This window comes from Lepus europaeus, chromosome 17, assembly GCF_033115175.1.
Source record: "Lepus europaeus isolate LE1 chromosome 17, mLepTim1.pri, whole genome shotgun sequence".
Taxonomy (NCBI): domain Eukaryota; kingdom Metazoa; phylum Chordata; class Mammalia; order Lagomorpha; family Leporidae; genus Lepus; species Lepus europaeus.
Window position 1 is genome coordinate 45,297,546 of NC_084843.1, and position 17,733 is coordinate 45,315,278.

Sequence of the window (17,733 nt, forward strand, 5' to 3'; positions counted from 1 at the left end):
ATGTATATATATACATATAAATACATGTAAAATACATACATATCATATGTATGTAATTTAATACTTTTATGTATTTCTTAATAGAATTTTTATAATCACTGCTTTTTCATACTTTCCATTTAAAAGTTATATTTACTTTCTGTAATAGGAATATGAATGGAAAAATGCTAAGCTTTTGACAATAGTAATAGCTAATATTTATTAGGCTACCTTGATCCATAAAGTACAAAACAAATATGCATATATTTTGTTCACGTGAGCCATTATATCCCCACTTTAAAGTGGGTATGTTACTGTTTTAATTTCACAGATGAGGATACTGAGACAGAAAAGAAGTCATTATATTTTTCAAACAAGTAAACCAGAAAAGAGCCAAAATTTGAAATATGAAAAAGTGTCTCTGGAGTATGGATCTGAATTACTCAGTTAATCCCTTCCAGTACTCGTCTATAAATCAATTATCACTTTGACTTTTCTTTCTCTGGGCCTCAGGTTTCATAAATGAAATTGTAGCTGGTAAATTGCAACTTCCTGGGACAATTTTTATGATTTTTGTACCTCTCTTTGGTTCAGAAGTATTCCTGTATGGGGAATTAGCCTAGTGAGCCACGGCGCCGGTCCATAATATGTATTTTCTACAAACTTTTTGAAGACTACTCATAGTTCCTTATCAAACTTACAGTTGCTAAAATTAATACAATTTCTACATATAAAACAGTGATTTCTTTTTTTTTTTTTTTTTGACAGGCAGAGTGGACAGTGAGAGAGAGAGAGAGACAGAGAGAAAGGTATTCCTTTGCCTTTGGTTCACCCTCCAATGGCCATCATGGCCGGTGCACCACACTGATCTGAAGGCAGGAGCCAGGTGCTTCTCCTGGTCTCCCATGGGGTGCAGGGCCCAAGCACTTGGGACATCCTCCACTGCACTCCCAGGCCACAGCAGAGAGCTGGTCTGGAAGAGGGACAACTGGGACAGAATCTGGTGCCCCAACCAGGACTAGAACCCGGTGTGCTGGCGCCACAAGGCAGAGGATTAGCCTATTGAGCTGCGGTGCTGGCCAAAAAACAGTGATTTCTAATCAGAGAAATACTTGAATCTAACATGTTAAGTAGTAATGTTTCATATTGCTGGATTTTAGTCCTCTTACAATCAATTGTGAATGTTAGTTGATCTGCCTCAACTGAAGAAAAAAATAAGGAAGCAAAGAGTAACAGATGGTTAATAAATAAGAATTAAGAGGTATGAAGAAAATTTAATTTGAGAGATTTAATTGGCAATTTGGGATGGGGTGAAATCAAAGAAATAATTATTTTCCTAGGACTCATAATAGATTTCCAAAAACAAATAGTGTTAACTGAATATCACCTATTCATTGTGGAACATCACTTCTCATATTTCATGACTCAAGTTAGGAAAAGAATGTTCAGATACTGTAAAAACAAAAAAATTCATTTCCATCCTTATTACTCATTAGAGGACAGAAACTCAATTACAGGAATTACTTGATCATTGGTAATTCAAAAGTAGAATAAACTTTGCTTATAACACTGTTCTGTAAAGCTTATTCACTACAAAGAAACTTTGAACTGTTACTAAGATTTGGGACAGAATCACAAGAGTACCATTTCACTTAATCATGCTTAGTTTGTACCTCATTTATAACTTTTAGACTGACTATTGTCAATCAAAGTCTTTATCCTCTAAATACTTTTAAGAATAGCAGAAGAACCTTGTAGAGATTACTGATGGAGAGCTGCTTCCTCACTAATAATGTCTACATCTTGTCTATCCTAGAGTATAAAGATAAAACCAAGCACACTAATCCACATTTTCACCAAAGCATGCTGTATGAAAATCATAATTTTATTAAAAGTGAAAGTACTTATAACGATTTCTCTAAAATGTGTCTTGTAGTATTGAATCTTCCCTTTTGTCAGTGATGTTTTGAAGATAACAAAATATTAAAAATGATAATTGATTAATTTTGATGGCATTACCAAATCAAACTTTCAGACTCAGTAATGATTTATGATGGGAAATCATCATGTTGATCTTTGGGAACGTTTTAATAATCCTCTATTATGAGTTAAATGAGGCTGAATACCACCAGGCCAAAACAGAAGAATTGATTTATTTCCTGATGCTTTTTTATTGCAGCCTATTTTTTGAAGTGTAAAATTATCTGAAATTATAAAGGAAATTATATATGTGAGTTTTGAATTATGCAAAGTGAGGGGTGAGAAAAAGAAATATTTTTTGTTATCTCTCAATTGCTGGATAAGACCAACATCAACTGATTTGTTGACAAATCAATAAAAAAATGAAATACATGTTTATCTAATCTCCAAATATTCAAGCATCTTTTCTACTTCTTTAACAAATATTCAAACATCTTTTCTACTTCTTTAAATTACAGATAACCCATTGACATTTCTTAAACCAGTCCTATTCATTCACAGAAAATTGTAATGTTTTTCCTCAGACCATAGTGTCAGTTTTTTGGTGAAATGTGTGGCTCACGTCTTCAGTCTTAACTAGTAAAGGGCTCTGCTCACATGTAGTATCTTCAATGAAACAGCTTACCTACAATGACATCACTGCTTCCCTGGCTCAGCTTTAGTTTTCCAGCTTAGAGGTATCTGTCTGTGCCTCCGGTAGGGAGTGATTTTTGCCCATTTTCTTCTCTCATGAATTCCTAGTGCTGAATACAGCCTCACAATACTGTCAGTAACCACATCTTCAAGAAATGACTACATAAATACAGGACTCGATTGAACAAGTGAGTGAATGAAATAACAAAACATATATAGTGGGCATTTTTTAGAAGTCATTGAAAAATAGAGAAGAGAAAACTATGAACAGATGATTCACTTCACTTATATTCTTTTTTAAGCCCTTAATTGTAAAGTTGAAGACAGAGAAAATAGGGAGAATGATTTTACTGGAACACGTTGACTGGTAAGTGTTCTTTTCTTACTCAAAATCAACTGAGAAGTAAGCCACTCAACTATTCGCAAAAAGACAATTCAAATCTCAGGTCTGTAGATCTATAAATTTTCTGTAGGAAAATATTGGAAGAATACTGAGAAAAACAATACCATTATTAAGATTTGGAATGCATTTACAATGGAAAGAGCCTTGTTCCCAAAGTGTCCAAAATTAAACAAACAAGGTTTAATGATAAGCAAGCCAGCACTTGAAAGAGAGAATAAAAATGTATGGCATGCAAGATGCACAATCTACAAAATAAAAACAAGGATTCATGCTAAGAAAAACCTTCGCCTATGGCCGTCAGTGGCAAGCAGTTTTGGCAGACTGAAAAGAAAGCTCTTTTACTATATTAGCATATCTCCACATTCTGTTAAATAAATCCATTTGTAGTTTTACCAAGCTCAGAGTACTTTCAGGGTGCATAGCCTATAACAATTCCCAAAACCTTTTATTATTGACTTCAGCATAATTAAGTAATTCATTTTCACTTGTTCTAAGTAATAAGTATGCACTATTTGCTTAAACTACATACCTGATATGAATATAAATACCAGCTTTGCTGCATACCTCAAAGTTTTGTGAAATAACAATAAGATGAAGGGATAGCAAGTCTTTCATATTCATTAATCCACATAGCACACTTACATTTAATTGAATTACATTATCAATTCCATTTAGGAATACTTGGAATTTGAGTATTTGTTTTATAAATTACTGCAAGGAGCATCTGAAGCCCAAACAGTGTTCAAATCATTTTGGGGTTACTATTTTCATCTAGTGCTAAGAATGTTGGGAGTGCTGATTACCGTACTGTATTCAAAAGTAGGGATAGTGATCCATTTCAGATTCTCTGTGTCCTAACACAGAAGAAAACTCACAGCCCAATGGCTTCTGCAACATAAATCAATACTGCAGCAGCCAATATTTGAAAATGAGGAACAGAAGCCTTAGGCTTGTTAATGCTGAAATGAAACTGGAAAGAAAGGCCTTAGGGAATAGGGGATGGTGGAATCTAAAGCCTCAAGAAAGTGTGCATGGGAAACAGCAGATGGATAAACATGGTTTAGAATAGTTCTATACAGAGAAACTCCCAAGAGCTTTACTCCAAAGCTAGTAGTTGAATTTTTGAGCTTCTTCTACCTCTGAGCGCCTAAATAACCCATCAGGGAATCACTCATTAAACAACAGAAAACATTTGCACAAGAAAAGCACAAACATTGTGTTGGATGTATAATGGGATTTTTTTTTTAAAAGGCTTAAAAAATGTGTCCATTATTGCTTTGCAGCAAGCTAAGTTGCTGTCTGCAAGGTCAGCATCCCATGTGGGCACCAGTTCAAGTCATGGCTATGCTACTTCCAATCCAGCTCCCTGCTTATGCACCTGGGAAAACAGATTACATGGTCTCAAGTGCTTCGGCCCTTAAACACCCAACAGGGAGACCCAGATGGAGTTCTAGACTCCTGTCTTTGGTCTGGCCTAGCCCCGGCCATTGCCATCATTTGGAGAGTGAACCAATGGATGGAAGATTTTTCTTTCTGTGTGTATCTATTCTTCTTTGTAACTCTGCTTTTCAAATATGTAATTATTTATAACAAAAAACAAAGCTTACACCAAGTCCCCACAGCCCCTTCCTAATTCTATTTTAGCTCCATGAATAGTATTTCTGCCTTTGCATCATCCTAATTCACTTCTCTCATTCTTTTCATCTACATTAGAGTCTAAACATTGGTGACCTGTCAGCTATCTGAAGTGCACAATGATTTTGTTTGACTCATTAAATGTTTTAAACAGAATTACTTCTCTCTAATAGGCAGAATTTCCCATTCCTGTGAAAAACTTTAAGAACCACTTTTCTACAAGATTACACAGGTGAATGGGACTTTTTTTCCTTGTACTAAATGAGGGATCTTCCACCAAAAGATTATGGGAAATACATATTAAGGAAAAGTATGTACAGACTTTAAAAAAGTATTTCGTACCAAAATAAACTCAGATTAAAAAATAAGTATTTAGGTATTCATTTATATTTATTTAAGAAGCAGAGAGAGACATAGATCTTATCTGCTGATTCACTTCCCTAAATGACCACAGCAGCTAGAGCTAGCCAATGCCAAAGCTGGCCCACTGCCAGTAATGCAATCTTCTCTGTAGGTGGTAGGAATGCAAATACTTGAGCTACCTTCCAGGATCTAAGTGGCAAGAATCTGGAATTGAGGATAGAACCAGGATTCAAATTCTGACACTCCAGTTGGGATGAAGGCATCCCAAATGGTTTACTACCTGCTAGGTAAAACACTGTCCCATAAACTGAATTTTTCCATGAACTTTTTGAAGCACTCATCTTAGTTTACATGCTCATTCTTTGTGCTCCTTAATAGTCTTTTCAGATAAAGTCAATACTAGTTTCAGTCATCTGCCTCAATGATCTGTGATTGAAATACCCTATTTATAGTTCACTATAATAGCATCATTTGGGAATAAGAGTGTCTGTGTGTGTTTGTGTGTTAAATAACTTCATTTAATGCAATTTACACATTGCTTTTTTAAAAAAAAAGATTTACTTATTTATTTGGAAGTCAAAGAGAGAGAGCAAGCCTTTCATCTGCTGATTTACTCCTTGAGATGGCTACAGTAGCCAGCACTGGGCCAGGCTAAAGCCAAGAGCCAGCAGCTTCATCCAGGACTCCTACATGGGTGGCAGAGTCCCAGGAACTTAGGCCATCTTCTGCTGCCTTTCCCAGGCCATTAGCATGGAGCTGGATCAGAAGTGGAGCAGCCAGGACCTGAACCAGCATCCATATGGGATGTCGGCATTGCAGGCAGCAGCTTAACCCACTACAACACAATGCTGGCACCTGGACATTACTTTTAAACATAAAGTTAAAATAAAAATTTTAAACAAAAATGAAAAAATATAATTAGAAAATATATTATCCCCTTAAATGCACTGTCCATTTCCACAAAAAAAAGGAGGGCTTCATTGCATAATTCAATATCTTTCTCATAGTAAATACCATTAGCATCCTGAAATGTAAACAGTAACTGAAGGGCCGCACACTTTTACAGAACATTTTCTCTTTGGAAAAATGACCTAGTATGCTAGTCTGTTGAACTTTCATTTTCTTTGTGTATTTCTTCTGTCCTTTATCATTAAGATCATTCCTTAAGTTCTAGAATTCCATTGCATATTCAGTGCTGGCCAACAACAAGAAAAGGAAGATCGTAAATGTGACTAAATATTAATAAAATTCTAGACAACTTGAGATAACTAACATTTTCTTAATGTTCAGAAACTGTACAATTTACTTATTTCAGTTGTATATTTAGAAGATTTGCAGCTACTGATCTTTTAGAAAATGATTCTTTGGTACAAATGAAAATATACACAATGTCATGTTCCATATGTAGGTTCACCAATAACAAATACAGCAAAATTGTTTTCTATTAGAATGACGATCTGACTGTAGTCTTAAGGCAACAATAATATAATGATTAAAATACAGTAAGAAATTGACACAATTTTTTTATACAATCTGAGATCTAAAATTGGCAAATGTATGAGATTTGGGTAGTTTCATGTAATCCTTTCATAATTTATAGGAAAATTATTTCCTCATCAATATGTGGATGTCTTTCACTGTTAATAACTTACAATGACTTAGATAAGTAAATAATGGGATAACAAATGACTCTGCTATCATGATTTTGATATTATGCAATACCAAAAAGCAAATCATCTCTTGTAAAGAGACCATTAACCTACTAAAATTTTAATTTTCTTAGTAATTAAGAAACAAATTAGGATTCCATGTGACTATAGAACTGAAGAGAAATCTATTCCCTGTTGATCTATAAAACAGAATTGTCGCATTGCATTAATGATCATTTGCTTGGTATCAATATTGATTATCCCATATAACCTTGCATATAATCCTAGACATGTTAATGTAGTTTAAGCAAGTTCGGTGGTTATAAATTTATCAGAATCTTGGTAAAAATTCTTCATCATAAGAATTGTTATGCTTTATAAGAATATAAGGATATAGCAAAATGTAATATATAAGCATATTTTCAGTATTTTCTTTCTTTTTTTAAGATTTATTTTATTTATTTGAAAGTCAGTATTACACAGAGAGAGAGAGGAGAGGCAGAGAGAGAGAGAGAGGTCTTCCATCCGATGGTTCACTCCCCAATTGGCCACAACGGCTGGAGCTGCGCCGATCTGAAGCCAGGAGCCAGAAGCTTCCTCTGGGTCTCACATGTGGGCACAGGGGCCCAAGAACTTGGGCCATCTTCTACTGTTTTCCCAGGCCACAGCAGAGAGCTGGATCGGAAAAGGAGCAGCTGGGACTAGAACTGGCGCCTGTATGGGATGCTGGTGCTTCAGGCCAGGGTGTTAACCCACTGTGCACAGTGCTGGCCCCTTCAATATTTTCTTTTAATTTGTCTTTTAGTTTTCCCAAATTTCACAATCAAAATCTAATCATAATTATTCTTGGATTTACTGATGAAAACCATCATAAAATAGTAAAGTCTGTTTACCTTGGCATTAAGAAAATACTGCAGAACAGTAGCAGCTCACAAGTTTGTAAACAAAATAACTACTGAGACAAAGCCAGTGTTGTGTCATAGAGGGTTAAAGCACCACCTGCAATGCCAGCGTATTTTCCTGGTGTCAGTTTGTGTTCCACTTATGATCCAGCTCCCTACTAATGTATCTGGGAATGCAGTGGAAGATAGCCAAAGTCCTTGTGTCCACGCACTAACATGGGAGATCTGGATGGAGTTCCAGGCTCCTGGGTTTGGCCTAGCCCAGACTTGGCTGTGGCAGCCACTTGGGGAATAAACTACTTGATGTGATATCTTTCTCTCTCTTCCCCTCCTTCCCTCTTTCCTTCCCAACTCTCTCTTCATCCCCTCCCACCTACCCTCCCTCACCTTCTGTTGCTCTGCCTTTCAAATAAATCTTTAAAAAGTAATTAAAATGTTCATCATAGAACTATCACACACACACACACACACACGAATATACACACAGAGACAGAGACTGATAGAAGCTGAGAATTAAAGCCAGAAAAATCAGAAACCACTGTCTTTTTTTGACACATTAAAAGAAGCATGGCGGCCGGCGCCGCGGCTCACTAGGCTAATCCTCTGCCTTGCGGCGCCGGCACACTGGGTTCTAGTCCCGGTCGGGGCACCGATCCTATCCCGGTTGCCCCTCTTCCAGGCCAGCTCTCTGCTGTGGCCAGGGAGTGCAGTGGAGGATGGCCCAAGTGCTTGGGCCCTGCACCCCATGGGAGACCAGGAGAAGCACCTGGCTCCTGCCATTGGAACAGTGCGGTGCGCCGGCCGCAGCGCGCCTACCGCGGCGGCCATTGGAGGGTGAACCAACGGCAAAAGGAAGACCTTTCTCTCTGTCTCTCTCTCACTGTCCACTCTGCCTGCCAAAAAAATAAAAAAATAAATAAAAAAAAAAAAAAGAAGCATGGCCTAATGACAGGGCCAGGTGAGAACAAAGTTATATTTAACAACACCACACTCTAACATATTGATGCTTAATTCCATCTACTATATATCCCTAGAACTCATAGCATCTTGAGTCTTTCACTTTTCCACAATGAGACGTTGTCATCAGGCTGCCTGAGAACCTGCATCTTGATTCCTGTCTCCTCTCTTGTCAACATTGCACAGCCTCACAACTGGAATCCTAGCTATAGCTATGTTATATGTTCTACTTGAGCTATTCCACAAAGAGCCTACTCATTTCCAATCTGATTTTTCTTCTTGCCAAAATGTCTTCTAATGACTCTACTTATCAGAAAATGTGGAAGAAGGAAGATAAATTTGAAGTTTGTACACACTTGAATGCCCAATAAATATTTTTATCACATAACACTTTGTTTAAAGTTTGGGAATATTCTGTCTATGAGTCTAACACCTCTTTTATTAGGAGTCTATACAACTTCTCTTGGTGATATTTGGAAATGTTCAGGACATAGTTTGGCTAGCTGTTTCATATAGATTTAAGAAATATGTAATTGGCAAATATAAGGAAAGAAAAGCACTTACAACTGTCTTAAAATTTAATTTGTTTCTATTCCAATCCAAGTTCTGCTGACAATGGAGAAAAAGACATAAACATGCGAACAGTTTGTAAAAGAACCCTAATATCATAATTGCTTCAAACATAGGAGCAATCTCTATTTCCAAATTCTCCCTCCCCTACACAGAATCTTGAACTAAAGAAACTTTAGAGATTGAGTAACCAACTACATTCAGTATCCCTTAATACAAGTCTTCCACTTCCTGGAAGGATGTAAGGTCTGCAACCTTGAAAGTGGCTGTGCCTTAGCTCTAGAATGTGTCCTTAAAAGGCATGGGAAACATCTTCATTGAGCCAGCTGTGAAATCCTTTGTTGATACTACTTTTAAATTATGCTCTATCTCAGTATCAAATTTTATTTCCCAAATTTACTGATAGTCTGTGATATCTTTTTAATGTTGAATCCATAAAGGACCCTTAGGATGGACCTCCTAAGCTTTCACATGATGATAGCATCTTGCCACTTAATCTTAACACTTTTGTACAATCACAACGGCATGTTCTAAGCATGACAAACTCATTTTCTTCTTTTGATGCAGCACTGCATAAATATTTATCCAGATGCCAAAAAAATTGTTTAAAACAGAAATTTGGGAATCTGTTTGAATGACAACCTATATTTATTGCTAACATAGCCATGGACTGTGCTTCAGCTAAAGTTCACAGATCAGCTTTTAAATAACCCCAGTTTAATTGCTGCTGACCTCTCTCCTTCAGGTTAGGATTCCATGCTTTAAAAAATTCAAAGTTCAAATTGAAAATGAATCTTGATGTGAATGGAAGGGGAGAGGGAACGGGAAAGGGGAGGGTTGCAGGTGGGAGGGAAATTATGGGAGGGGGGAAGCCATTATAATCCATAAGCTGTACTTTGGAAATTTATATTCATTAAATAAAAGTTAAAAAAAATTCAAAGTTCAGTGAAAATACAAAATCTAGTTCCAGAAGGGATTTTTAGACACTAGTATTTTGCTAAACACAGAAAGTGCATTCTAAGTCTGTTTCTCTATATGCAGTCTCCCACCAAAATGTTATTTCACACTTTGTTCAACATACTAGCTAAAATATTTCTGATGGTTGTCAAGAACCAATGAATATGTGTGTGTTCACTTGTCTCTTTGAAACATAAGCTTGGCTTTATGGTAATTGTAGAGAAAATGAACTCCTATTTCAGTCTGAGGATGATCCAATGAATTTGTCATCAATATGCTTCTGAAGATATATTCTGTTACTACCAGTTAAAAGATACAGGAAAGGAGAACAGCATTTAAAAGCAGGGCTAGAAATAACTATCTTATTGAGCGTTTCTTATAGTGCCTAAAGAAAAATAGGACAAGCATTTTCATAGATTGTCTCCCAGTGTTTTTTTAGGAGATGGATGTTTGTACACTACATTATAATATTTGGCAGAGGTTCATTTGATGATCATATTCTTAGAAATCAAATGTAAAGAAAAGTGTAAACTATTTATCCTCTAGGTTGGTATTAACACTCTCTGTGATGACACTCAAATAACTTTGGCAGCATTCAGAGTACTTGGCAGTTTCTACAAAATATGTCAAGGAACACGTACATCATTACACTATATCATGTCATATTCTTCTAAAACACAAATATTGAAGTTTCATCACATGCTACTTTAGAACACTGCTATGACAACATCTTTGCAGAATTCCTGAGATCCTTTCTAAAGGAGGATCTAATCAGCACAAAAGGAGATAAAATATCATTATTAGCACGAATTACCTAGCTGGCAAAGCAAGATTGGTACTGTATAAACATTAAAATAAGCTTTTTTAGTGAAACTAGATGTTCTACTTCAACCCAGCTTATATGTTCAAGGAAATTTAGGAACAATAAGAAAATTCAGTTCAACTACCCCTCATGTTTATTGTTATTTGTTTCTTTACAGTTAAAAAGGGAATGGTTGAGACTGGAGTTGTGACTATGTGAATTAAGCCATTGCCTGCAATGCTGTCATCCTATATGAGCACCAGTTTGAGTCTCAGCTGCTCCACTTCCAATGTAACTCTGAAAATGTGCATAGATAAGCAGCAGAAGATGGCCCAAGTGTGTCAGCCCCAGCTACTCATGTGGAAATCTCAGATTCAGATGGAGTTCCAGTCCCCTGACTCAACCTGACTCAACCTTTGCTTTTGTGACCATTTTGAGAGTTCCAGAAGATGGAAGATTCTCTCTCTCTTTCTCTCCTTCCCTTTTTCCCTCTCCACTCTCATAATGGTGTCTTCCAAATAAATAAATAAATTTTATTAATTCAAGAATCTTAACAACAAGAAAAAAAGTAATCCAGTTAAGAAATGGGCAAAGGACTTGAACAAGCATCTCTCAAAAGAGGAAATTCAAATGGCCAACAGATCCTTGAAAAAAATGCTCAGTAATTATCAGGGAAATGCAAATCAAAAAACTACAATGGGTTGTACCTCACCCCATTAGAATGGCTGTCATATAGAGATAAACAAACAATAAATGCTGGTGAGGATGTAGGGAAAAAGATATCCTAATCAACTATTAGTGGGAATGCAAACTGGTGCAGCCATTGTGGAAGACAGTATGGAGTTACCTCAGAAATCTGAAAATATATCTATTATATGACCCAGCAATCTCTCTCCTGGAAATTTACCCAACAAAATCAAATTAGCAGATGAAAGAGTTATCTGTTTCCTCACTCCTGGGAATTTATCCAAACCAAAAGAAATCAGCATATTAAAGATTTATCCATATCCCCATGTTCACTGCAACTCAATTCACAAAGGTAAGATATGGAATCTACCCAGATGTCCATCAACTGAAGACTGGATAAAGAAATTATTGTGTTTATACACTATGGAATATTACTTAGCAGTAAAAAAGAAAAAAAGAATGAAATCCTATCTTTTGCAACAAAATTGATGCAACTGGAAGCCATTATACTTAGTGAAATAAGCCAGTCCCAAAAAGATGAATATCATATGTTTTCAATGATCTATGGTAACTAATAGATTACCCAAAATATAATGTGTAGGAATTAAATTGGCATTTTGAGATTCAATGATTGTTTATAGCTCTTGCCTCTACTGTTGAGGAACAGTGTTTTTTTCTTCATACTACTTGTTGAACTCTTTACTTACAGTAATATATTTTATGAGTATAAAGTAAACTGAAAAGAGCTCTTTGTAAAAATTAAGAGTGGGAATAGGAGAGGGAGGAGGAAGAAGGGTGGGAACATGGGTGCAAGGAATCACTATGTTTCTAAAACTGTATGTGTAGTACTTGAAATTTGTAAATCCTATATAAAATGTTTTTAAAAAGTTTTTTTTCATTGCAGAGCATTTAGAAGAATGCAGGATTTTTTATGAATTAAAACAGTTAATAATAAGTAATACACATTTCTAAATTTGGAATTAGATCCTTTTTTGCAAAAGCATTTTCATTTTTTACAGAAATACTTAGAATGTATGTCCAATTCATTTAAGCATACCATACTAACTCTGAAATTCTATATTTTGATTATTCATATGGGTTGATTTTAAATTATCAAAATGTTCACATTTTTGTGACTATTTAACATTGCAAATGCTCAATGAAGACACTTATGTTTATTTAAACAGAGGCCAAAAATGCTGTGGACATTTCTGACTGATTATAATGAATGGGGAAGAAAATATAAGTTTTTGTCAATTCTTCCAATGATCAAAAGAACTGTGTGTAATGCAACATAATAGACCCATGATGAAGTCAGCTGATACAAATATTACATAAATTATAAAAGTTTTCAAGGAACATGTAGTTTGAATTACAGTGAAAGAAAAGTCATTATCTAAAAAAGCTACTAGACATAATCCTTCTTAAAAACGCAAAAACAGAAGAAAACATTGTTTAAAGTAGAAAGGAAGTACAAATAAGTTTGACAGTAACCCTATCATGACAGATTTATTCATATACTTTGAATGGTTTGAAGTCCAAACAGAGCCCAACAATATTACCATTTTGTGCTACATAACAGAGGAGGAGATTTAAAGTCTTCATATATTACAATTCAGATAGGAAAGGAGAGTGCTGTAGAACAGAAACATTAATGATATCTACCATTGGTTTTGACAAGAAATAGTATATCTTTAAGGTATGAATTAGGTGTTGGTTGCTAACTACTTCAGATGGAGTGAAAATTCCTCCACTCTGGATCTTGTGACATGGTCTTTTTTTCCAAGCACATTCAGTTTTCCTGACAATCTCTCACAGTCACCGTGCTTAATCAGCTAAGCCTTAGAAAACTGAAATTAGCAAAGTGACACATTGCAGTGAACTTATTTTTTGTAAAAAACACTTTGTGTTTCAGTTATATGACCGCATGTATGATAATCATCTCTACCCATTGACAAGGAAAAGCTCCAGTTCTAATCTGGATACCTTCTTGGGCTGACTCTGAATTCAGTAATTTCTTCTCAATCAAAACTAAACATTTCTACTCATTGGAATAGAAATTCCATATTCTCATAACATAATTCTAGTAAAAAAATTTCCAAGGAATGACATAATGCAAATCTATACAGAAAAAAATTAGAAGACAACTGTTTATGGAAGTAAGATGAAGCTTTCATTTAGATATTCTAATCTTCACAATTTGCTCATGAAAATGCAAAGAAACCTGTTAATAAGACATTCATAAAACATAAACCTCACTCACCATTCCGACTTTCTTCATCTATAGCAACTATGGTAGCTGGTGGTCCTCCTCTAGCTAGTTTGCAATCTAAAGAGAAAAAATCACCAAAAGGATGAATTAACAACTATAAGGCCACTCATTCTGTAATCAAATTCATTGAGATGAACATTAACATGTACAAAGAAGAGCAATATAACAAAATCAGCTTTCACTATTACTTTTAACACTGTATTATTTAAAAAAATAATAAGAATAAGCTAGATACCTTAAAACATTGTAACAAAGTCACTTTGTATACCACAGAATCATTCAAATCTTACTGAAAAACACCAGCAGAGATGACTGGAGAACAGAAGTCCTTTAGGACAGAGATAATGGGATGGTAATTTAACCCACAGAAAAAACATAAAGGAATGATTAACAAGGATAAATTGTAATTAAAGCTTCACAACAGAAACAAACATAATTGGACTTTAATTGTGATAAAAGGTCTAATTAAAGAGAGTGAATAGAATTTTAATAAAGTTCTACAGAGACTAAAACAAAGACAGACAAGCAATGCTCATGAGGTTGTTTGTGATTTTTATTTTTATCATCTTACCCTCATATTGCCAGTCTGCAGTCAAAAGTATAGAGTCATCAATGAAGCAGATCAGAAAAGTGGAAGAAAGAAAGGAAGAAAGAATATATGTATATATTTAGTCAGAAGTTTAAAGGTATAAAAAGCATTAAACAATACCACATACATCACCTAATGATTTGTGAAAATGGAATACACAAAAATCTATCAAATTTTGTAATGCTAATTTAATACTAGCACTTAATTTGAGAACTTGCATCAATGGCATTTTGGAAACTAATATGAATGAAAACAATATAAGATACATTTAAATGTTTCTTATGGGAAGAAACATACAAATTCCTTAAGAAAAAAATTATTATTCCTAACATGAAAAATTATGCAGAACAGCACCTGCCAATTGGTAGTGATGACTAATTCATTATTGCAAATACTGTTAATACCCTGCCAAGTATCTCATGGTAATGAATATAAAAATAGTGTCATGAGCATTAACATCCATGAGAATTAAAATGTGAAGGTTTTGCTGGCAAGACATCCAGGGCACATTTCAGGGATATAACCCACTCTCCCAGGAGGTACTCACTAAAGATGATAGGGCCATGTTACACAGCTATATACAGGGCACCCTCATGAAGAACAGCACAAATTAACTTTTTTTAAAGCCATCCAAATATGTGTGTTATGTGGAAGAGGATTTCAAGGGTTAATTATCTGTTTATAAAAAGCCTGCCATTTGTTATACATATGCTATGAATAACAAGGTCTCTGTAAGCAAGCACTGTTCTATTTTGTGAGGCATGTACTTTCTCCTATGAAGTAAGGAAACTCAAAAAGCTACAGTTTTTCTCCTTTTGTACTCATCAATATTCAAAGAGTTCTGACTCATTCTATTTTCAGATCTAATATCTCATACTCATTACATTCCTTCTTGTTCTTCCTATACCTCTTGACACAGCCCAGTTCCTCTCTGTCACCTTGCATCATCACTAGTCTCCCAAAAATACTATTCTCATTCTGTATTCATGCATTTGCATAGTGGCAATTACCTTCCATGCACCCAAAATCAAAGGGAAAACCTTCCCTTTTCTGTGCAAAAGTTATATATATTTTCTCTGGAGTTAAGAAAATTTGGAGTGTGGGTGTTTGGTACAGTGGTTAAGACACTGTTTGGGATGCTTGCATCCCCTACTGAATGACATGCTTTCAATTCGACTCCACTGTAATTCCAGCTTCCTGCTAATGTGCACCCTGAGAAGGTGATGACTGAAGTAGTTGAGTCCCTGTCTTGTGAAAGACCTGGATACAGTTCCAGGCTCCTGAGCTCAGCATGGTCAAACTTGGCATTATGGGCATTTGAGGAGTGAACAAACTGATTGAAGATTGGTCTCTCTCTCTCTCTTCCTTCCTCCCTCCTTACCGCCTTAGTTTTCTTTTTTTTTTTTAACTTTTATTTAATGAATATAAATTTCCAAAGTACAGCTTATGGATTACAATGGCTTCCCACCCCCCCATAACTTCCCTCCCACCTGCAACCCTCCCCTTTCCCGCTCCCTCTCCCCTTCCATTCACATCAAGATTCATTTTCAATTCTCTTTATATACAGAAGATCAGTTTAGTATATATTAAGTAAAGATTTCAACAGTTTGCACCCACATAGCAACACAAAGTGAAAAATGCTGTTGGAGTACTAGTTATAGCATTAAATCACAATGTATAGCACATTAAGGACAGAGATCCTACATGATATTTTTTTAAAAAATTGATTAATTTTTATGCAATGTCCAATTTAAAACCAAGTTGTTTTTTTTTTCTTTTTCAATTATCTTTATATACCAAAGATTGATTCAGTATATACTAAGTAAAGATTTCACCAGTTTGCACCCACACAGAAACACAAAGTGTAAAAATACTGTTTCAGTACTAGTTATAGCATTACTTCACATTGGACAACACTAAGGACAGATCCCACACGAGGAGTAAGTACACAGTGATTCCTGTTGTTGACTTAACAATTTGACACTCTTGTTTATGGCGTCAGTAATCTCCCTAGGCTCTAGTTTTCAAATTAATAAAAATAATAAATGAAAAAAAATTTTTCTTAGGAACTTCAACATTTTTCATGAAAAGACTCCAACATCCTTAACAGAACTGAACAGCCTATCCTTTGGTCACATTAAACTCCTTACTTGGTGGGATGTACCTTGTAGTTTTAAGAAAGTTTTCTTATCTTGAATAATTTTTTCTTTGATATCTGCCTGGCAAATCTGTACTTTCCATTGTAGAATTAGGTATTTCACCTATTTCATGAAATCCTTACAATATCTCCCATTAAGAAATTATATTTCCTTCTCACACTCCCCTTACATTTTGTGTAGGTTTTCCTTCTTTATGCATTCAGAATTCACTCATTCATTCAACTAGTAGATTAGTTATTGTGGAATGAACAGGGGTGTCTAGCCCAGCATTTAAACACTGATTAAACAGCCAGTTTCCCATATTAGAGTGCCTAGGTTCCACATCCAGCTCCAGCATCAAACCCCAAGTTCCCCCTAAAACATAGGTAGGAGGTAATGGCTCCTGTAGATGGGTCCTGTTACCAATTTGGGAAACTGAGTTCCCAGCTTCAGCCCAGACCAACCCCAGCTGTTGGGGTGCTTGGGGAGTGAACCAATGGATGAGAACTCTTTCTGTCTGTATGTCTGTCTACTGGTCTGTCTCCCACTCAAATCAATACATTTTTGAAATAGTAAAAATATTATCAACTTCTTTCTTCAATGATCTTGGGTGGGAGGGGCAGAAAGCAGAACAAAAACACAAAACCAACCATACAGGTACAGGATAATATGGCATACGTGGAAGCAATTCTGTCGTAAATTTATTAACACAAATGACTAAAACAAACAATACATTTGATGAGTGGGAACAGAATATTAAGAATGGAGCATTTACACCTGAGTGAACTTATCTCTTAATTCAATACCCCCCCCAAATTGAAGTATTTTCATTTTCACGTTAAGGATAGAGATTTTTCCTAAGCCAAATTAAAAATATACATCTCCCCATTCCTGCATAACTTTCCTACACTTTCATTTTCATAGTTCACTCTCAAGCCACACCAAATCAAATTTTTGTTTGCTGCACCATCTGCTGAAACGTACCACCGCTTCTTCCGCCAGTTAATTTTGCTTTCTTTCAAAAACTTGCCAAGGCACAGTCTCTTTCAAAAAACCAACTATGTTGCCATTCAGGATTAAATGATTCTCCACCATATTTCTGCAGTGCAAATCATATTCCACAGGGTTAATTACCTCATTGGAGAAAACACAACTGTTTCTTTCTCTCTCATCAAAGGCTCCATCAGGCCAAGTTTGTGCCACAGTCACCCTGGTGC

General features: G+C 35.6%; 1 protein-coding gene across 15 annotated transcripts in view; it reads right to left on the reverse strand.

The window, feature by feature from the left end:
* The window catches only part of PCDH15 (protocadherin related 15), a 725,080-nt gene that overhangs the window by 620,840 nt on the left and 86,507 nt on the right, over positions 1-17,733 (reverse strand). For 10 of the 15 annotated variants that reach the window (XM_062215103.1, XM_062215102.1, XM_062215101.1 and 7 more), the window contains exon 2: positions 13,781-13,846. The exons of 2 other annotated variants lie outside the window; for them this stretch is intronic. In XM_062215103.1, coding sequence (XP_062071087.1) covers positions 13,781-13,846 — 66 coding nt within the window. Of the gene's footprint in view, positions 1-13,780; positions 13,847-14,360; positions 14,376-17,733 lie in introns of all 15 variants that reach the window. 3 more of the 15 variants (XM_062215105.1, XM_062215100.1, XM_062215094.1) reach the window with 1 other exon arrangement.